The sequence below is a fragment of the Podarcis erhardii genome (assembly GCF_964252035.2).
Source record: "Podarcis erhardii genome assembly, chromosome: 3".
NCBI lineage: Eukaryota > Metazoa > Chordata > Lepidosauria > Squamata > Lacertidae > Podarcis > Podarcis erhardii.
The window spans coordinates 37981467-38004371 of record NC_138507.1 but is presented as its reverse complement, the minus strand read 5'-3'; the positions used below and the strand labels follow the sequence as shown (position 1 = coordinate 38004371).

At 44.4% G+C, this 22905-nt stretch overlaps 2 protein-coding genes across 54 annotated transcripts in view; one reads left to right on the top strand and one right to left on the bottom strand.

Moving 5' to 3' along the window:
• The window catches only part of RIMS1 (regulating synaptic membrane exocytosis 1), a 241493-nt gene extending 225932 nt beyond the window's left edge, over window positions 1-15561 (bottom strand). For all 50 annotated transcript variants that reach the window (XM_081856705.1, XM_081856738.1, XM_081856722.1 and 47 more), the window contains exon 1: window positions 14845-15561. In XM_081856705.1, the coding sequence (XP_081712831.1) occupies window positions 14845-15017 (173 nt within the window). In that variant the 5' untranslated portion in view covers window positions 15018-15561. The remainder of the gene's footprint in view (window positions 1-14844) is intronic.
• Window positions 15562-15659: 98 nt separating this feature from the next.
• The window catches only part of ASRGL1 (asparaginase and isoaspartyl peptidase 1), a 73367-nt gene continuing 66121 nt past the window's right edge, over window positions 15660-22905 (top strand). For 2 of the 4 annotated variants that reach the window (XM_081857346.1, XM_081857353.1), the window contains exon 1: window positions 15660-15768. The gene's annotated coding sequence lies outside the window, so the exon portion shown is untranslated. The remainder of the gene's footprint in view (window positions 15769-22905) is intronic. The other 2 variants (XM_081857351.1, XM_081857350.1) reach the window with 2 other exon arrangements.

Here is a 22905-nt window from a genome sequence, read left to right as displayed (position 1 = left end):
TCCTCCCCACCCCTCACCCCGCTATGTTGTGTGCTCTTTGTAGAACAAAAGTGAGGGCATACCATTGTGCCAAAATTCACTGCTTACTTCTCAATGGCATTAACCAGCAAAGGAAGGACAGGTACAGAAAGGGGGGAAATAAGTAAGAATAAGAGGCAGGGTTAGGAAGGGGTGACTGATGCAAAAGGGGGTTCTTTGTTCTTACTATTTGCACAGATCATGAGCAGGACATGGTGGGTTAGTAATTATATGGAAGATGTTTCTTTAAAGGAATATATATCCCAAGCTCTACATTTACCTTGTGTAAGCAAGCACAGAAGACCTTCCGATCAATAAATGTCACACCAAAATCCAATCATTTGAAGAAAGTGCATAGAAGCAGAGCCAAGTCAGACACTCTTGCAAATTGGCAAAGACTATCCAACTGCGGTGGGCCATTTCACACATCCTGTCAGGAAAAAATGTACCGTATATGCCTTCCCATTCAAGTACACACTGCAGGGATCTGCAGGCAACCCATCAGAAATCCCCTGAGGTGTGAACTTATATGACTTGTGTGTTTGACAATGCAATCCTAAACATGTCTACTCAGAAGTAACTCCTAGTGAGTGCAATGGAACTTACTCCCAGGTAAGTGGGAACAGGACTGCAACCTTAAAGCAAGTGTTCTAGAACACAGTTGCAGTTGCTAAAGAAGAGCAACAACAAAAGGAACTGTGGGGATTGTACAGGCACTTCCAAACATTTCCTCCTTTTTTTGCATCTTGGAATGTCAGTCAATCAATTTTATTGCATATAGCCAAAGGCCTTTACCACGGAAGACAGAGAATGAAAGGAAACTTTCATCCAAAACAATACAACCTGTAGCAGTTTGCAACATAAAAAGAAATTTACAACATTAAAACTTAAGATTGGAGTGCATTCACATAGATGGAACGGAGCTTCTTGGCTGGCAGTGCAAATTTGGCTACCTGGTGTGTAATATATAGATATTTATCTGCTAGGAGTTCAACTGTCACTTCCTGTGTGGATCGACCCGGAAGCCAATTAAAAACTGGCATAGCTGTCAACTTTTCCCTTTTCTTGCAAGGAATCCTATTCGGAATAAGGGAATTTCCCTTTTAAAAAGGAAGAACTGGCGATATAAATTTTCCTCTGGGCGTTGTATGCAGGGGGCAAATCAGCAGATAGTGTGTGATATCCTCTACCTGATTTCATCCATATACATTTGTGATCCATATGGGGAATCCCCCAATATCTCCCCTCTAAATATGCTGAGGGCATCTGTTGAAATCTTAGTTCTGCAGAGGTCCTGCATAGTTGTGGGGAGGTCAGAGTCTCAAGGTAACGGGGCCTTGAGTGATCCATCTTAATTTGGGGGTACCAAATAGAGTAACGGGTGGCAATGATGGATGCTCTGTCTTGGTTGGCATCCTGATCAAAAATCCAATTTCTAAGGTCATGTGGCCTAAGGACTAAATAGTTCTCCATTTGAAGATTATAAGCCCTAAATTTATCTTGGCACTTTTGTGCTCAGCCCCTGCCCTTAGTTGCTCTAACCAGCAGATCTTAGTAAGAGTATGATACTCGAAGGCATTTAGCCCGCGCCAGTATCTCAGATAGGCTAGATCAATTCTGGCTGCTAACGAGGGGAGGCCAAACTCAACTCTGAGGTGGGCTGCTGGTGTCCCACAGGGAAGCCCCAAAATCTGCCTCATAAATTTATTTTGCAGGACCTCTATTTCAGTTTTAATACCAATTCCTCATACCTCAGCCCCATAGAGCATTTGGGTGATGATTTTAGAGACAAATATCTTAATAGCTGACTAACTGCCTGCCCTTTGAATGGAAGAACCTATATAGCTGCCCAGTAGAATGGCCAGATATTAGCTTAATTGCTTCCAGATGGGGTTTCCATGATGATTTCCCATTGATAAATAATCCTAGATATTTAAAACTGAGCACTTGATCAGGGGTGTCACACCGTCTTGATCAGGGGTCACACCGTCTAGAATCCACCTGGACTTGATAGTCCTCTTGCCAAATACAGTGAACTTGGTTTTATTGTAGTTAATTTTTAGATGTTCTTTTTTACACAGCTGTCCAAATTAACCAGCATCCTTCTAAGTCTGATTTTATTCTGAGATAACAAAACTAAATCATTGGCATAAAGCAGAATTGGCACTTTACGATTCCCAAGGGTGGGGGGCAAAAAAGGATGGGGATGCCATATCAGGGATGAGATTGTTTATATCGTAATTAAATAGGAAGGGTGCATCTTGGAATGAAAAAGTGGAGATTTCAAATTATGTAAATGGAGATGATGCACAGCACCCTTTCCTCAAAGGGAAACTTTGAGTAGTACAACGATGACCTTTCTCTGGACAAATGAAAAACGAATAGATTCAACATAAATCATGGAATGCTGTTGATCAAGTAATACTTCCTCCTTCCTAAGTGCCGATTGCTGATAAAACAGCTGTTTTCAAATGAAAAATGAGTTAATACAACCTCTAAGGTTCCAATAAATCAGGAACACAAGCCGAAACTGGAACTTTTCATGGCACTCAAGTCTTAAATTATTAGCAACATATCACAGGTGCACCTGCAGCCCATATAAATAGCCAGAAATTACTCTCATAGTTGCTCTGGACTTCAAAAGGACAGAAAACTAACACGTTCAATGTATTCCTGAAAGCTGTGGCAAGCATTTTCACTGATGCTGGGTAAATTACAGAAAGGCAAGGTTAGTGGTTTAGAATTAAATAACCAAATAGGGACTATAAACAACTCCACATAGCCCCCAAACTATGCATTTTTAATTTGGATACCAGGAATATTTTCTCCACATTTAGCAAGACTATGAGAAATAGAGCAGAAAGACTTAAAGAATCTCAAAAAAAAGAAGAAGCAGCCAGAATTCTGCAGATTCCTTTTTATAGGGTGAATGGCTGGGGTTACATAAACTAGGGCCACCTGCATGTCCCATGCAGGCTCCCCCCCCCCCCCCCGCCCCATATTATGTCAGTAACTGAATCATTATCAAAGTGAACTGAAGCATTCAAAGAGAAAAAGTGGTGCTGAACACCCATTTTGCTCCTGAGAAAGGGGCAGCACTCATAACATCTCCCCAGCGTTGTTTGAGTTAGAATTATTAGCCGCCCCTTGTTTTTTTCTGAGATTTCTCTCACTCTGAAGGACTGCTTTCAACTCAGTGCTACGTAGCTCCCTGGTTATTTCTTATTTCATATCATTGTAATTCCACTGAAATCATTAGAGTATTAATATGACCAAGAGTTGGTCGGAAGTAAATCACACTATAGTTGGAGTTAACTCTTTATTAGCAGAAACACCACCTTCACAGACTTGGCTAATGAGCACAGCAACTCATCCCGGTAAGTCTGGCCCCATGAATCAGTTGCCGAGACTGAAATCCCCATGATCGTCTGAGTCCCCTCTTCTCTAGGGCTTTTCCCAAGCAATCAGAGACTGTGCCTTCATGTAGCCTGTCACTGTTCTGCCTGTTTCAGCCTCTTCTGGTTCTGCGAGTCACTTGGGGGGGGGGAGCAGCAGCAGCAGGAGACACCTATGACTCTTCACCAGCCTGACTCTACCTCTTGGCCTCCCTCTTCCCACTGGCCAGCTTCAGCTTCTGCCTCTGTTTCTAGACCTCTCTCTGCCACTGACTCGCCCAGCTCACTAAGCCCTGTTACCTCTTTCCAGTCTTCTCCCTCTGACTACTCATCGTTGTTCTACCACCACTTCCTCAGCTCTGAGCCTTCTTCCCTTGGCTGTTCCCCAGCTGGTTCCTCTCACTATTCCTCTGCATCCAACCAGTCCATGACACAATATGGCAGAGCTCTCCAGAATCCTCTGTTTTGAACAAGGCCAACCTCAGCTGCCTGATTTCCCACACAAGACAAAGCAATAAAATGTACAAACATGCCATATAAACAAGATGATGATGATGATGATGATTTGAATAGCCAATATTCAAAACAGAACCTTCCAGTGGGTGAGGCATCTGACTACTAATCACGGATGCTGAAATGCCATGCAGGTTTCAAGTATGAATATTTCTGTAATCAGGGTATTTTTAAAGGAACAAATAAATCTACAATCAAGAATGACCTAATATGCTGTTATTTGTGTCGGCATCTCTGCTTGCGAAATAACATCACAGCTTGTGACATTGTGCAAGCACACTTCTAAATATATCCCCTCCTAAGTGTGCTGTGCTGTTGCAGCAAGGCTTAGGATCAGAGCATTCAGTTTCATCAAATCGTGCACGAAGGCTTAGTCATTGTAACTGTATGAGGCCAAGGTGGGAGAGAACATCCTTTTAAAAAGGGGAAAGAATGAGCCCTTAGTGAAACCTCAGTGGTTTGCATTCTGCCATTTGACCCTGTTCCTCCCCAACAACAAGCACAGTCAATACAGATTGACACTTTCTGGAGTTATGAGCGAACCCTATGCACAAATTTCACACACACACACACAAACTCCAGGCCACCTCCCTTATCTACCAAGATGCGCATTTTGCACAATGTAGCCCCCTAGGAATGAAAGAGTCATAGCCGGGGGCGGGGGGGACATATACAGTACTGTGGAAATACTCGTGCAAAAGGCATACAGAGCTCATGTCTTTCCTCATTACCTCATACAAGTTTAATTTCTAAAATAAGCTGTGCAAGGGTTAAGTGATGACCTTAGATTTGTCAAATACTACTACTACTACTTTTTACCAGAGCCCCAGGATTTACCAACCAGAGCCAGATAGGTGCAAAATACACAAAATTAAAGAAGTCTGAGCACAGTAATTTTCCATAAAACTCTACTTCTGGTTACAGGGCTGGCCCAAGACATTTTGCTACCTTAGGCTGCCCCAACTACATACTGACAATTGAATATTATTCTAACACATGCGATGGGGCAATATCTTTTCACTGAAGGCTGACTAAAATAAATTATGTCTCAAACATATATGCACAACTATTTTTCAATAGAATGTATATGTACTGTACTGTTTTTCAAACATATGTAGGTGGTTGTTATGATTGATAAAAAGCAAAGCCATTTAAAACCATTACTAGGTTCATAATAGTTTCTTGTTGGTATGCATTTTCTCAATTAATGGAGCCTAAAATTGCAACAATAAGCGTGGGTGGGTGGGTGGGTGGGTGTGTCCATGAAATTCTTTGGTGTGAAAAAGGGGGTCCTCGTCAGAGTTGGGAACCACTGTGGTAATATATATTGTAGCCAATGCCTTGTATAAAATTTATTTAGTTCCACTGTTTCATGGCACTTTAGGGAACTGCAGGCCTCTGAAGTTGTCATCACAATTGAAATAGTTGACACAGAGGTCTTTGGCTTCCGGTCTACTGCTGGTAGCATCTTCAGCTCATTGCGCTCACTGACCGAAAGCAGGCTGTCTCGAAAGAGACAAAAATAAGTTTCATTCTCCTCACTGATCAGACCTATGTGGACATCAAACTGCAGCTGCTTCCAAAGGACCCATTCATCTGCAAAGTCCTTGTGTGCATAGCACAGGGCTCCTGGAGGTTCAAGTCATTGTGTCACACCTGTGTGTTGTTCATATTGTCCTACAGCTGTCTTTTAAAAAGACAAAAAAGAACCCCACAACCCTACAGCCATCATGGTCCACTAAGATAGGTTGGGTTTTTGGGTGCTCGGATCCTGACTGCTATAAACCTTTAAACTGCAGGGTGAGGCTGGTCCTGCAAACATTCAGCAGGAAACTTTCTGGCACCTCACTCAAAGACTAGAAATAGACCATGATGCAATGGCAGAGAACACACTTCAAGTCCAGAACATCTTATATGATCAATGTCTAACATCTCCCTTGAAAAAGAATTCATAGCAGGGCTGGGAAAGACCACCACCTGGGATTGGGAAATCCAAACCCTGTCAAAGGAGAAAATATGAGGCTCCAGCTGGTAGAAGGAGCAATGACTTCTTCAGTCACATGTGTCCCACTCTGAAACTTGATTCTCTTCCCTTGGTTTCCACTGCTGAAAAGGCAAGCTGCTTTTCAGCTTAAATAGTCTTTTTTAAAAATGCAATTTGCTTCTCTTTAAGCCATTTTCTCTAGTCCTTTTCATGATGCCTGCCTGCAAGTGCAAACACTACTGGTGCTTATCCAATAGACACTGGGTATTTTGACTTTCAAAAAGCTGTTGACGAAGTCTCTCAGCAAAGACTCCTGAGTGAGCTTAGCAGTTATGGAAGAAAAGGCGAGGTCCTGCCATCAATTAGTAACTGGTTGGGAAATCAGTGTGCAGTGACTGTGAAAAGGGTGAATTCCATGTTAGGAATCATCAAGGATTGAAAATAAATAATCAGGGATTGAAAATAAACTTGTCAATTTCATAATGCCATATAAATCTATGGTACGACTGCACTTGGAAAACTGTACAATTCTGATTGCCTCACCTCAAAAAGGATTTTGCAGAGTTTGGCAAAGGTTTAGAAAAGGGCAACCCAAATGACAAAGGTTTGCAGCAACTCCCCTATGAGGAAAGGTTGCAAAATTTGAGGCTCTTTAGTTTAGAAAACAATGCATGTAAGAGGCAACATGATGGAGTGTCATGAACTGGCAGGACTATGGGGAGGGGGAGGAAGATGATCCCAGCGAGGGGTATAGCAGGGATTGGGACACACTGGGACAAGCTGGGGTTGGAGAAGGAAATACAGGGTGATGGAGAATGGCAAGGGGATAGAGGTCAGTGCACAGTAACCAGAGCAGCAGGACCCATCACCACAGTGACCCCTGTCCCCATGAACACAGCGGGCTCTGAGGCCTAGGGAGCAGCCGGAGGGATGCTTCAGGAGGCTGATGAAGGCAAGGGCTCACAGCCCAGCTCCCTAGCTGGCCCAGTGGAGCTCACTAGCTCTGGGAGGAGGTCTATGAGTCCTCAGCTAGAGTAGGTTCAGAACAGGTGAGGGTCTCATGCCTCGTCAAGCCCAGATGCTGCAATCAGCATGCAAAGTGTAAAAGGAAAGCAGAGCTGAGGTGCTGGGCCTGCTCAGCCCCTCAGAGGCTCTGCTGAATGGGTGTAGCTCCTAAGCTGTGGTGCTCCTACCCCACAGCACTGAAAATGTGCCTTTTTACATTGGCATTTGACACTTGAGTATATTTTTAGGACCCACCTTATTTTGTGATTTTAAGGGTTATTTGTTTTTTAAACTTTTTATTATTGTGTTTTAATAATGTAAAGGGCAGGCAATAATAAAACAAACAAATAAAATCACAGCTATGACCTATGACCTTAAACAATAAGAGGGGGATATACACTGGCTGAAACTCTCCTACAGCATCCTCTCACTCGTGTCTTTATCTGTCTATAAAGTTATTCAACATCTTTCTAGGTCCTGAATTACTGAACGTGATTATATGCATCATATACAGAACGCCACAACACACATTACACGTTGATCAATCCACACAGAAATGATCCATTACAGTAAATTGCCACCACAAAGATTAATGTGTAATAAAATAATGCTATCTGTTATCCATAGGGAGATTGTGGTGATTCCATTTCTTACCCATCCTTCACCATAAGGTACCAGGGCAGGTTACAGCAATTTTAAAAACACAATATTAAAATGAGTGTATGCAGTGGCAGATTACATTTACTGAAGTAGACTGTAAGATTAGGCTTACTAGTGATATACTCCTCCAAGTATACATTAGGGATAATATGAAGGGAAAAGAAGATATGTTGGCTGAAATCATAGATTAGAAAAAGCTAACATCTGTGCTTTACCCTCTGCATTTGGCTTCTATATCATTTGTGTGCATGCATGTTTTTCATTTCCATTTATTTATTTAACATTTATAGCTCACTTAATATTTTAAAATCTCTAGCAGTATACAATATAAACAACTTTTCATATAGTTATAATCCTAATCTGTATTTACCTTGGCAAACAATTTCAAAAGATTCAGGGGTATCTTCAAAACATAACACATCAACCATTTTTGCCCTTATCCCTTGTATGCAGGATTGCTTCGTCTACGGTCACTAAGAATTAACATCACAAGTTATAAAAGTGCCTTAGAGTCACCGTCCCCAAATGTAATAGATGGGGTTTTCCAGAGCACTTAGCATTGACCTAACTTTGCTCCCAGTGCAGCCTTTGGTAAAAACGCCAACTGACTTCACTTGGAAGGAGCTGAAGGGAGCGCTGAGCACTACTGAAAACAGCCGCGTTTACAGATTTTCCTGGTGTAGGCTTTGTACTTAACAGCAGAAAATAAATATACCCACTGCCTCTGAATATCTTTCAGCCATATTGTGAGGTCAGATATCTCAGTGGAGATCTGCTGCATCATTTGAGATCCCCTTGCTAAAACGACAACCAGCACCAAAGGAAAATGAAGCTTTTACTAGCCCATTTTTGATGCTATGGCACAAGAAGACACCACAATACAAGGATGGGGCTGCTTGCTTTGCTACACCAGCAGTAGTAGTCATCTGGAATTCCTTCCTTCCTTTCTGCTTCTGAGTAGGAACCTGTGTTGAGACAATGGCCAGAGCACCAAGTTCTTTGTAGGTGCTGAGTTGTTACCTTTTTCTCTTTTGAAAGAGGTGAAAGAGGAAGTTGGAAGAGTGATGCTTTAACCCACTTTCCCTTTCGCCTCTTACATTATTTTCAAGGCTCAGGTTAATATCTGAATTCTGCCCAGATTTCCTGGGGAACTGATGTGTGTGCAAGCACTCTCTCTTCCTTTCTATCTCTTGAGGGGAGCGGGTGGTGTCTGCCCACAGCACTCAAAAATCCAAATGTGTCCATTGGCTGAAAAAACACTGAAAATCCTTGAAGATATATATACACACACACACACACACACACACACAAACTTTTCTGTTTTCCCCCTGAGGTTTTGGTTTCTCTTGGAGGGAAGTGGGCCAACATGCAATATAGAATAACTAGATCAGCCTTCTCCTGGTGACCTCCAGGCATTTTGGACAACCACCCCCATCATCCCTGACCACTGGAAGTCAAAGTCAAAGACCTCTGGAGGTCCACAGGTAGGGGAAGGTTTGAATATATGATTAATCTACAAAGCACATTAAGTATTTTTTTCATGTCGTAAGCCACCTTGAGCATGGTTTGAATTGTGGAAAGGCAGCATACAAAGAAAATGATGTATATATTATGTATACATGCCTCCATCAGGAGCCAAGCCAGCATTGTAGACCTTTCTTGCAGCTCAGATCAGATAGGCCCCCAAAAAACAAGCAAGCAGTGTATATAAGTTTTATGAAATGAATAAATATTGAACTTCCAGTGCCTACTGGAGACTTTTTTTAAAAAAAAAAATGTATCTCTATTGTATTTGAGTTCACTGCTTTCAGACAGTTGCAATTACGTGGTATATAAATTGTTAAATTAAATTAATATTAATTAATGCACGTTGGTGCATATTAATTAATATGTAATAAGTTGCTACTCTGTTTGGATTTTTCTCTGCTAACAATAAGCCAGCAAAGCTCTCTACATTTTTCAGTTTATTTCATTTGTTTCTCCTACTGCATTTCTATCCTTATTTGCTGCACACAACCTGCTGCCTCCTCTTAAGGTGCCATTTTAATTGGAGGGCCAACGCATTTTGAAGTTCGTTTTTCCCAGGTACAAAATACTATAATGTTTTCCCCCCAAAGGTGCTTTTATTGCTGCTGGCACCGATGCACTAGATGTGGTTGCCTAGGTGTCTCTGGTAACAACTTGATAAAGTATTCTCTATGACTAGAAGCACAACCTGTCTGTGCAGAAGTTAAGACCTGCTGAATTCAATGGGGGCTTACTCCTAGATAAATGGAGTTAGCATTGCAGCCTAAATTACTGGTGAGTGACACAACACTCCCATGCCTGTGCTATTTCAGTTTCGCTTAGTTTTGTTTAATTCTTTAGGAGCAATATAGCCACCTGCACAGAAATAAATATCTAGACAATTGTTAAGGGAGACAAAAGCGTAGCCACTCCTTCTCTATTAAGGGCAGGCAGGTGGGATATTGCATTACGCCACTGACACAGTTACTTGCAGGAGAATCACACCTTCGCTAAAATATATGATTTGGGTGAGTCTGTGGAAAGGCCACGTAGGATATATGGCCGGAGAGCATCACAAAGTCCAGGGAAACCACCTAAGTCAGCATGAGTAAGCCAGACCAACACTTCCAATTTAGCTAGCTATGAGGACAAATGTGGCATCATGCAGGATTACATTAAACACATTTTTATTTTTGTAATCCGGAACAGCAGCAGCTTTGAGCATTCTAAGAGGTGCCAACAAGTGAATGAAAGAGTGCATCGTTACTGGCTTTTGACTCACTGGAAGACTGGCTCCCAGCACCATCTAACATGTCTCCACTCAAAACTTAAGTTCCACTAAGTTCAATGGGACTTGCTCCCCAAAAACTGGGCATAGGGTTGCAGCCTCAATCAGTGGCTTTTCATCTTTAGCCTGGCGACCTGTTTTAGTTTTGTTATCACAAACTGGTGTGAAATCTTTCAAGTTTCCCAGAGCTCTTCATCAGGATAGATTGCATGCAAACCAGGAAGGGCAGGTACAGGGGAAGAGAAAGAGAAAGAGAAAAACTGGTTGGTGGTAGCACCATGAGTACATCTATTAAGAGTCTTAAAGCACAATGCAGGAAGCAGCAGCATACATTCATCATCATCATATTATTATTATTTACTGAATTTATATACCACCCTATACCCGCAGGTCTCAGTGCTCTGCAAAAAAGCCCCACTTGAATGTCTGCTACCTCCTCCCACATTTTGCCTGCAGACTCTTACCAAATGTAGACTCATGGTACTACAGCCAGCCACGGTCTCTCCCCTCCTACTTTGCTTCCCATGGCCTGATGAAGAGTTCTGGATAACTCCAAAGCCTGCACCCCTCATTTGTGCTGCTTTATTTATATATTTATTTATTTATTTGCATTCCATTCATGAACCACTTCCTATGAAACAACTTGAAGTGTTTTAACCATTAAAAACGTCAACAAGATACATAAAACAAATTTCATATATAAAAACCATTCAAACAGTTTCTTATGGGCCGAGACAGCTACAGTACATTTATTGTTTTACTTGCTTCTTGACAAAGCATTGACCTCAGCGACAAAAAGCAGCATTAGAAACTCAGATGTATAATCTAATCGCCAAATGGCACCTTAAACTGTTTCCCCCCACTGCAATGAGATTTATCATTATCATCATCATCATCATCATCATTTCTATACTGCTTTATATTTTAAAGAACAAATCTCAAAGAGGTTTACAACACATAAAATTGTCAAATAAAACAATCCAAAATAAAACAAATTCAAGCTTCAAGGAAAATATTTCAGATCCTTCTCTAAGTGACATTTTGCTTTCCCCAGTCGCCAACCTGGTACCCAGAGACCTTCACGTGGTAGCAACTGGACCCACAGCAGTCGAAAAATGCACCTGGCTATTTTCCAACACTGCCAAGAATAGTCATTTCCCCAAGCCTCTTTCCCACAAAAAGAAGGGACTGCCCATGAAAGTTCAAGTAAAACATTCTTTCCCTCAAAATTATTGTTCTCCAAGGGTCATTATTCCTTGAAGGACCACAAGGGAATGCTTCCTACAATATAACATAACGTAATGTAGTACTTCTTCAACAAGAACTTTGTGGCCCTCCAGATATTGTTGAACTATGGCTCCCATCATCTCCCTGGCTAGCTGAGGCTGGTGGGAGTTGGAATCCAACAGCATCCACAGATTGCCAGGTTCCTCATCCCTACCATAACCTCACGTTTGGGGCAGGCCATGCCACACAAAAACCACCTTGTAGGTGGACTTTTATCGACCTGAAGCTAAAGGAACAGGGCTAGTAAGAAGCTGTCAGCCCTATTTGCATACTATTCTAAGTTCTCCCTCTTTCCTACTGCACAAAGCACATTATCCACTTTGCCATGTGCCAAGCTTCTCCTGAATTGCTCTTGATTCCAGAAGGGAAACGCCCAACCGAAAGCCCACTTTCCCATACCTGGCGCAGCAGCACCTTTATTATTACTCAGGTGGCTTTGAACAAAATGTGTGGGTGCACAAGCCTAACGGAAAGAAGTTCCTTTCGGTACCACAGCCCTTTTGAACACTTGATCGAGCAACGTAAACTCATCTAGCTTTAAAGTGCAATCCTCAAAGAGCTGTGTTCAAATGTTAACTTTCCAGAGGCGTCCACAAATTCCTTCAATGAAAGCTTGGAAGGCTCCCACTACAACCTCCTGGAATAGATTTTAAATACTGAGGGCCAAAATGGCAGAGCAGAGAGCAACCGTGGCCAAAATTTTCTCTTTTCTTTTCTTTTCAAGCAAGCAAGCAAGCAAGCCACAAGTCAAGTCTGGAGCTTGGGAAAGCCCTTCTCCAGTGCCTGAAAAGCTCTTCCATGATGCCTCAGTGACGATGTATCTTTACTATACCTGGCCAGAAAGCAGTGCAGCAGGAGAGAAGCAGGCAAGAGGGCAGTTCTGTCTCTCTGCTCTAGGCAGGCTCACACCTGCTTTGGCCCAGGTGTGCCACCAAAACCCACCGGCTATGCTGCTTGCGGCAGGTGTGGCACAGGTTGGCTGCCCCAGTGCTCCCAGCAGCAGCATGGTGCAGAATTTTATTTAAATGGCCTTGGGCCTCACACCCTCTGCCAGCCTCACCTATATTGCAAGGCTGTCATGAGGCTCACAAATAACACCTTTTTTTGTCAATGGAGGCAGAATACAAACTAGCAGCGTTCCTTTAGAAATCTATTCAATACAATGCCGCCTTAAGCATGCCACAAGGAAGCAAAGCCACTGTTTAGGGCTGGGCTGTTGATGTAGGGTGCTGTGTTAAAGGGTGCAGCAGAAAGTTTAAATAGTTATAAGTGAATAGTAGGCAGGGGTTAAGGGAATGGACCAAACATGTGTAACATTTCAGCTCTCCTGTTATCTTTCCATATCTTTATTTATAAAGACATACTTTCACTGTTACATTGACATGCACTCTGCTATTCCTATTCCTCTCCTCTCCCAAGATTATCAACCACACCCCAAGGGTTGCAAACAGCTGCCTTCTGTTCTCACGGCACCATAACACTTAAACAGCAGCAAAGTCGAGCCATTTCGTTCCCAATTACTGGGCCTTACTGTACATTTGTGCAACTGATGGTGGCAACTGCCACCACTACTGCAGAAATTCAAACCCCAGTGCAGATCAGAGGAGGAAGAGGCAACACCACAATGAGAGACTGATGCTGTGCCCCCCCCCCCCGGCTCCATCACTCGCAGTAGACAGCATAGAAGTTGAGAGCCTGCAGGGATTCCATATTTCCCATCTATTATAGATGTCACTGCTAGCAGGGGGGAGAGGAGAGGAACAAACACCAGAACTTGCACCTCAGAAGTCATTGTTTGGGATTCCACCCAAAGAGAAAAGCTTCCCCATATGCTTACACACCTTCCGTGAAAGCCACTAAACCTGATCTTCCAAATAAACACATGGAAGCAGAAAATCCACCGGGAGGAAAAGGAATGTTTTGAACACCAATAGGGGGGCTTAAATATGAGCTAGAAGGGTTGTGTTCTGCAATCTAGACTGCCCTTTCCATCCAAAAAGAAAGCAGGCCTCGAGCATAAAGAAAAAGCCTGATCCCCCTTTACAGGCCCAACTACACATCTATTTTTATACAGGAGATATCAATTTGGATATCACATTAGACTCGAATACACTTATTTGCAGGAGGAATAGAAAATATAGTCATGTAAGGCATCAGATGGGGGTAAAAAACGAGGCTGAGGAAAGGAGAAGGGATGGACTGGAGAACACCCAAATATGGCATCCCCCAACACTCTGATTTACACACAAGCACACACAGACACACACCCTTTTGCAGCTTGTGATCTAGGGCATGGAGCCTGTCAATTGTCCAGTTCCACCAACAGGTATATATATATGCACAACCGTTTTTGTGAGGTGGCGAGACATGCAATTCTTTGCATTTATCACGTTAAAATGCCTCTTGGTATCTCGAATACATACTTGGCCATCTCTTCCTCCCCGTTTCGGTACAACACACCCCAGTGAAAAATGTTGTTGCTGCCATTGTTTTAAAGGGAGGGAGGCAAGAGGGAAGAGAAAGACCCACCCCAAATGGAGAATTCCTGCAGGTGGTTGATGTTAACAACAAGGCACACACACACCACAAAGTCCCACGGCAGCTGGGCTGGGCTCCGTTTCAACCAGGTGGGGGCAGCACGGACTTTTGAAGACTCTGCCTAGGGAAACCCCACCCCATCGGACCCTCCCAAAATAGGCAGAGTTGTTATTATTCGCAGAGGAATTCTTCCTAAAGGTGGAATGGGAATGCCTGTCGTCCAGCTTATCTTTCAGAAGCACATACACATGGCTTGGCCCCCCATTCATTCACAGACCTCGCCTTCCTTTGCCTTCCGGTTTACGCATCGCCTCCCCCCCCCCCCCTCCACGCCAGTTATTTAGGAGAGGCCATGGAAGAAGGTGCAGGAAGAGTTTCCAAGGGAAGAGCATAGGAAGTTCTATAAGGAGTGGAGGAAAGGTACCCTGAGTGTGACCCACAAGCAAGCATGAAAGCACCCCTCTCCCTCCCTCCCTCCTTGCGCCATTCATAAAAAGTCTGCCTCTGCTTCAGCGCCTCTCCTTCCTCGCCCTGTCGGGAGCACCAGCTCCCCCACCTTCCCTCCCTCCCGCGGCGAAGGAGGGAGTGCATGAATGGAGTGCGCGAGGGAGGGAGTGGAGGACTGCCTGCCAGCCCGGCCTCTGGCTTACTTGAGCATGGCCTCTTCCTTCTCTTCCTCTTCCTTCTGCCGGTCCATCACAGCCATAATAATGTTCCTCTCCTCTTCCGTCAGGTGGCTCAGGTCGGGCAGCTCCTGCATGGGAGGCGGCACGGTGGGTGGGCGAGGGCCGCGGGGCCCCAGCGAAGCCGGAGAAGAAGCCATGTCCCCCCTCGCCTCGCCAGCACCTTGACACCTTTGGGCAGCGGCAGCCCGAGCACGCCTCGCCTCCTCCTCCTCCTCCTCCGCCGCCGCCGCCTCTTCTTCCTCTTCTTCCTCCTCCTCCTCCTTTTACACGGGAGTCCTCTGATCATCAGCAGCAGCCAGCAGCTCTCGGGAAGCGGCGGCAGGAGAAGCAGCAGCAGAGGCAGCCACGGCAGGAGAGCGAGAGGAGGAGTAGGAGGAGGAGACCCAGCCTTTCATGGTCGCTCGCATCCACCCCAGCCCGGGCTGGCTAGTCACGGAGGGGCTGCCTTTGTTTTGGTCCCTTCCTAGGAAGCGCTGGGGAAGGTGCTCCACAGCCCTGGGCAGCCCATCCTCTCCGGCGGCGAGGAGCAGGCAGGCAGGACCGTGCACAAAGCCAGCCAGCCAGCCAGCTCAGGATTACAGCTCCCAGGCTCTGTGCACTGTCAGGGCTGGAGGGGAAGGGCGGATGCTGCTGCTGCTGCTGCTGCTGCTGCTGCTCTGCTAAAATGCTCCACTGCTGCTGCTGCTGCTGCTGCTGCTAGCACGGGAGGGAGGGGAGTTCGGTGTCAGTTAGGCGGAGTCCAAACTGCTCCACTCCTGGGGGATGCTGAGGGCTGTCTCTTACAGACAATACGGGCAGCGTTTCGTTCCAGGGCGTGCACCCCCCTCCTGGGCACCTTTCTTGCAACCGAGGCGGTGGAGCACTGGACTTAGATCTAAAGGAGCAAAGGTGGTCTATTTTGTTGTTGTTTTTTTTGTTTTTGTTGTTGTTCGCTCTTGGAGGCTGCGATACTCCAACTCGGATTTATTTACCTGCGAGCAAGCGGTCCCCTCCCCCTGCCTGCTGAAATCTAACAGCCCCTCTTCTTCTGATTAAAAACAGGACTAGGAGTAGGCAGCAAGGCTAAATCCTAAAGCATGCTTGATTCGACATAGCCCCCATCCCCCCCTCGTCGAAATGAGTGGCTTGAAGGATCATGCTTAGGATCAGGTTGCACACTTTCTTGGTAGCGAGCCCCACTGAATTCAGGTGTAGATGTAAAGTGTGTAGGGCTCAGGCTGCAATCCTAAGCATACTTAACATGGGATAGGCCCCACTGAAATCCAGAAAAATTGCTTCCTGGGATCAAACCTTGGGTTTTGCGTTGTTTCCCCACCACCACCTCTGTAGCACACCGCCTTTATGTACAGTGTGCCTGTGAAGATTATGTGGGGCCAAAAAATGAAGAGATGGTTTTAAATCAAATGTGCATGCTAGCCAAGGATACTGACAAAGAGCCTTGTAGCACCTTAAAGACGAACACAATTATTATGGCATAAACGTTCAGGGAACAGAGTGCATTTCATCAGATGTGATGAAATTATCTGCAGATGATTTGGAGAGAGCTTTAACACATCATAAATGTGTTAAACTCTGTGTTGTTTTTGCTGCAATCAACTAAGATGGATCCCCCTCTGGAAATGAGAGCCACTGTGTATAACTTGCATTCGCATTGCTGACCGGGAGAATACAAAAGCTGGTTGCAGCTAGAATATTAACCCAGTCTATTCAGAAGAAATTCCTGTTGAATTCTATGGAGCTTACTCCCAGATAAGTGGGGTTAGGCTTGGAGCCTAAAGCATCCTATCTGGAAGGAGGAAAACACCTTCTGTTCAAATCCTAGGTTAGCCTTCGACTTGTTTGCCTTGGACAATTATCAGCCTCATATGCTTATCTGTACATTTGCTGTCACTATTACAACCATGAGACAACCAGAGAAAGTGGGTCTCCTTTGTTCTGGGGCCACACAACTCAGTCATGAAAAACATTACACATTACATTTTGTAAACATTCAGCAAAATTACAGAACTCGAATTGCAGGGGGGATTCAAATCGGGAGAATATAAATTAGCTTTCTCCCCCAAGCAACTTTATATTTAGATAACTTGTCCCATTTCATTCACTTTTAGAATGTACTCTTTGCCCAAGATATCTCCAGTTTCTTTGAAAAAAACCATCCCCACCTGTAGCCCTGTATCAATATTAAATCTCTTTTTGTATTTTATACTTAAGTGATGCTTATACATTTCTTCCATGAAAAACACTTTGATGTATGAAATCACATGACATGTGAATTTACTTCATTATACTGTATATTGCACTTGCACAGCATCTAGAAGGCATAGTCAACAAGGGCTTTCTGGTGCATAGACCATCAAACAGTGGCACCCACTCCAGGGAGCCTGGGCACCCACAAAATCTTTGCCCAGCCTCTGCCCCCTGTCACTGCCAACCATCGCCTTACTTCTGGCACTCCAGTGGAGCACTCAGGCCGCGGGGCTTCAATTGGGGCCCACAGTGGCTGCAGACGTGCTTCTGGGGTGCATTTGCAGCCACAGCAGACCCCAACAGAGGCCCCATGGCAGGGGCGCAAGCCCCAGCCCAGTTGTCACCACTGCGCCAGAGCACACTCCCTGCACTGCGCCACCATGACATCACAATGTGACACCATGATGTTACAGCATGGGGCACGTGCACTGGGCACCCACAGGCTGGAGCCAAAGTTGGACCTGCTGCCATCAAACATGACCTGGGAGTGCTTTTCATGTGGTGCCTACCTGTTCACATCACTTCATTATTATATAAAAGCAGCTTTGGGAAGAGGGAAGCAACGGGTATATGGTTTGCTTAGCCTTTTCACCACCAGCTACTTCCCCATTCCAAATGGTTTGGTAAGCCTTGAATCCCAAAGAGGTGAAGCTGTTCTGCTATGTGTGTGATTTAGAACAGAGATGTTGCAAGCAGAAGAAGGGCTAAGCAGCCCTACTTCCTACCGCTTGGTTACTCTGAATTCCCTCTCCCAACGCTTTTTTTCTCGAAAACAAACACAAAGATTTCGCACAGTATGTAGAACTACAACAATGTACTCTGTGTGGCACTGAAGAGACCCTTGAAGATGGCTTAGAAGCTTCAGTAGTCTCAAAATGCCCTAGCCAGACTCTTAACAGAAATTTGCTGGGTATTGCATAGAACTCAAAAATTGTTTCAATGCTGTTGGCTACCAGTTTGTTTCCAGGCTCAATTTGAGGTGCCAGTGCTTACCATTAAGACCCTAAATTAGCCCTCTAGATATTTTGGACCACAGCTCCCATTAACTCCGGGCAGAATGGCTATGCTGAATGGCGCTGATGGGAATTGTAGTCCACCTCTAGAGGGCACCAAGTTGGTGAAGGCTGCCCTAAATGATCTGGGGCCAGGCTTCTTAAAAGCAACCTCACCCCCTTTGTGTGTTCTGGTCAGCATCTGAGATCCTGCTATTTCAAATGGGTGGGCAAAAAAGACAGAGCCTTTTTAGGTACCACAACTATCAAAGGAGGCCAATCTTGCTCACGTGTTGCTTGTCCCCTGGAGACCAGTGAAAACTTGGATCTTCAAGAATTGCTTTGTAGCTTAGTGTCTTGCTGTGAAGTTTTCTCGATTTTTTTATTTAAGCTGATTATCCTGCAATATTTTGAATGAGTTTTATTTATTAATTCATTATGTTTTTGGAAGCTGCCTTAGGGTTTCCGTAAGACTACAAGCATGGGTGTACAAGGTTGCGATAACTAAGGGCTCATCCACCCTATACCTCCATTAATTCTCTGCTGTTCACATGATGTTCTCTTCCAAATTACTGCCTTCCCATGCTTTCCCCTTACTCAAATCATGTCTTCTCATACCAAGGAGAAGGTATGAAAAAAGATTGGATTGAGGGAGGGGAAAGTGTGGGAGGGTAGCGATTTAGAGCAGAATGTCATACGGGCAATGGAGAATGTAGAGGCAGAGGAAGCTTACTATCCACATTAAACAACAAAATGAATGAGCCCTACATTCAATTGTAGTTAGCTGCTAGGACGGGATTTCTCAGACTTGGGTCTCCAGCCTGGGTCTCCAGTTGTCCACCATACCTAGCTAGCAGGATCAGTGGTCAGAGATGATGGGAACTGTAGTCCAAAAACAGTTGGAGACCCAAGTTTGGAAAACCCTGAGGACGAGATGGTTGGACAGTGTTCTCGAAGCTACCAGCATGAGTCTGACCAAACTGTGGGAGGCAATGGAAGACAGGAGTGCCTGGTGTGCTCTGGTCCATGGGGTCACGAAGAGTCAAAGACGACTAAACGACTAAACAACAACAACAAGCCCACTGGCAGGATGCAGCCTCTGAGGCCTCCTTATTTAGGCTGCAATACCCCCTACTCACCCTTCCTCTCCCCGCACTGCTGTTAGAAGGCCTTTTCAAGCCTCAGCGCAGTGGAGGAACCAGTTTTTATGGGAAGTCACAGGTAAAGATGGGTTAAATAATATACAATTGTTTGCTTCCCCCCAGAAAATTGAAAGTGGGGTGATTAGGGGGGTGGGGGGGAATGGGTGGGTGAGTGAAGTCGTGCTTTTGTTGCTGAGGTTGTATAACAAGACTGAGTGCCCTGTATGGTTTACCAGAACTGTGTTCCTGTACCTATTTATCTGGGAGTAAATACTCATTTACTTACATCTGAGCAGATATACACTGTGACATCTCATACCATCAAGCATGGCTAAGCTGTCTCCTCCTGAGTAGAACATGGTATGAGATGCTGATATCTGTAATTTTTCAGACATCACACAGTCATCATCCCCTTACCCTTTTTATGGATTCAACACATATTTGGCTACCATTCACCTGGCAAACCTACTTATTTTTCGCCTCACAATGTGCTTGGGTGTAAAGTAACCAGCTTAGACAAAATGTGATTCACCAAGCCAAACACATTCCAGTGTTCATGTACTCAGGCCCACAGTTTTGTTGGTGTTTGTTTGTTTGTTCTTGACAACCCCTTGTCTTGCTTTTACAGTGCTGGGCAGGGGTTGCATTTGGCCGGGTGGGTCACAAGTTGTTCTGGTCAGTTACAGTAGCATCTCTTAGAAGGCCTCTCAAGCCTTCACAGAAGCAACATCCTCTCACCTGGAAGCCATGCCCCATACAAGGAGAAAAGAGGCAGCACTGATGCTAGTTATACAGTGGTGACCCATCACACAACATACACTGAAGTTATAGAATTCTGGACTGCACCACTGCAGATGGAGGGGAAGCTATTTTTAATGTTGCCTCCTTTAAAATCCTGTACATCCAACTAGCACATCAAGGAGAGACCTGTACTATATATTTATCTAAGCTGTGTAGTTTGCTGCATGGGATAAATTTTATTTTAGCATTTCTATCCTGGGGGAGGGGAGCATTCAGAAACACCTCACACCCCTATGTCTGCAGTGTGAAGTGGTACAATCCAGAATTCTACCACCTCAGCAAGGCTAGCCCAAAACATTTTGCTGTCTGAGGCAGAATATTCAGATGCTGCCTCTGATCCTCCTATCCTGTATAATGCAGATCCCCAGTGTGATCTCCACAGTACACATGAATTAGAAACAAAAACAGCATTTAAGTGAGGCTCTTATTTGGAAACAGGGATTGTGAAGATCAGGGGTGCTTTGGCATAAAGATGACATGAAAATATCCTGTTAGAGTCAGAAGTTTGGTTCCCATGTCACGCTGTACCAAACCATGGCTTAGCATGGCTTCAGTGAACATCTAGCTTCCAGGAGAGGAGATTGCAGCCATTTCACTCCTCCCCCAGTCATTTTGCTGCAGCACCGAGCTGAGCTAAGCCATAATTTAGTGTGTCTTCTAAACCTGAGCTCATGGATTAGCTCTCCCAGACAAACCTAGAGCCATAAACCAAGATCAAACTTTGGTTATGCATAGCTCATGGTTAATCCAAAGAAAGCTAAACAAGTAACCTGGATTCCCATGAGACACTCTGGCTATATCCACATTAGTGACTGAAAATGCAAATTGGTGCTTATCTCCTGCACTGCATTTCAAGTCACGCTTGCATGTTGCTTTGCACATCAGAGGCGTGCGTGTGGGGCTGTCTTTACCCAATGTTCATTACCTCTTTGGTTCTCCTGCACCTGGAACCCTTCCAAACCCGTCCTATTCCTGAAGCTGTCATCTGCACATGTGCAACAGCTCTCTCAAATGTACACACCTCCGTTTAACAGTGAAGTGAATGTGGCTTACGTTTTCAAACTGGATGGAAGCTGGTTTGAGGGGAAATGCATCAAACAGTAGTATTGCTCAAGAAACTGCAGGGTAGATACGGATTGTGTCTGATGTCATCATTGCGTGGCTTCAGACACCAGCAGTGGGAGTGCAATGGGGTAGCTGAAATCTTCTCCCCAGGCAGGAGCCTGCATGTTTGCATTAAACCATGGTTTATCTTCATACAACATATGAACCACGCCAAATAATCAGTATTTTCAGGACTAACCCTAAGATATGAGAGCATCTTGTAACTGTACTACTAACATTGTATTTGAAACAAAACAAATTCCTTCCAGTAGCACCTTAAAGACCAACTAAGTCAGTTCTTGGTATGAGCTTTCGTGTGCATGCACACTTCTTCAGATACACTGAAACAGAAGTCACCAGACCCTTCTATATAGTGAGAAGGTGGGGAGGGGTATTACTCAGAAGGGTGGTGGGAATGGGTGATTGGCAGATAGCTGTGATGAGCCTGTTGACGACTCTTAACGACTGCAATAGGTCTTACAGGAAAAAGCAAGGGGTGAAAAGGTGAAAAATGGCTTTGTCATGTATAATGAGATAAGAATCCAAGGTCTTTGTTCAGACCAGGTTTCTCCATGGTTTTGAGTTTGGTGATAAGTTGTAATTCAGCAGCTTCTCTTTCCAGTCTATTTCTGAAATTCCTTTGTAGTAAAACAGCTACTTTGAGATCTTGTATAGAATGTCCTGCGAGATTGAAATGTTCTCCTACTGGTTTCTCTGTCTTGTGATTCCTGATGTCCGATTTATGTCCGTTTATTCTTTGGCGTAAGGTCTGGCCTGTTTGTCCAATATAGAGAGCTGAAGGACACTGTTGGCATTTTATGGCATACACAATGTTAGACGATGAGCAATTAAATAGTCCCGAGATGGTATGTGTGATGTTGTTGGGGCCAGTAATGGTGTTGTCCGGGTGTATGTGGCAGCAAAGTTGGCATCTGGGTTTATTGCAGGCTCTGGTGCCAGTGTCCGTGTTAGGTCTGGTTGTAGTATTATTGTGGGTTAGGAGTTGTTTAAGACTGGGTGGCTGTCTGTAGGCAATGAAAGGTCTTCCTCCCAGAGCTTGAGAAAGAGAACTGTCATTGTCCAGGAGAGGTTGTAGATCTCTGATAATGCGTTGTACTGTTTTAACTTGGGAGCTGTATGTGATGACTAGAGGTGTTCTGTTATTTTCTTTTTTGGGTCTGTCTTGCAGCAAGTTCTCTCTGGGTATCAGTCTGGCTCTGTTGATCTGTTGTCTAACTTCATCTGTTGGGTATTTTAGTTCTAAAAAGGTTTGCTGTAGATCTCTTAGGTGAGAGTCTCTGTCTGTAGAATTGGAACAGATGCGGCTGTAACGTAGTGCCTGGCTATATACAATGGACTGTTTGGTATGTTTGGGATGGTAGCTAGAGGCATGTAGATATGTTTGTCGGTCAGTTGGTTTACGGTATAAGGTGGTGTCTATGTGCCCATCCTGTATTTTTATAGTAGTGTCCAAAAAATGTATTTCTTGCATAGATTGATTCATTGTTAGGTTGAATGTGGGGTGAAAATCATTGAATTTCTGGTGGAATGTGTTCAGGGTCTGTTGACCATGTGTCCAGATGATGTATTTGAGTTTACTTAGATTCTTGCTATAGGTTTCCTTCCTTGGTATTTCACTAATGTTGTTAGTATTCATCTTTCTAAAGGACTGGAACTTCATTCACCACTTCTCTTCCCCAAAACCAGCTCATGATATTTTGCTGCCACAGGCAGAACAG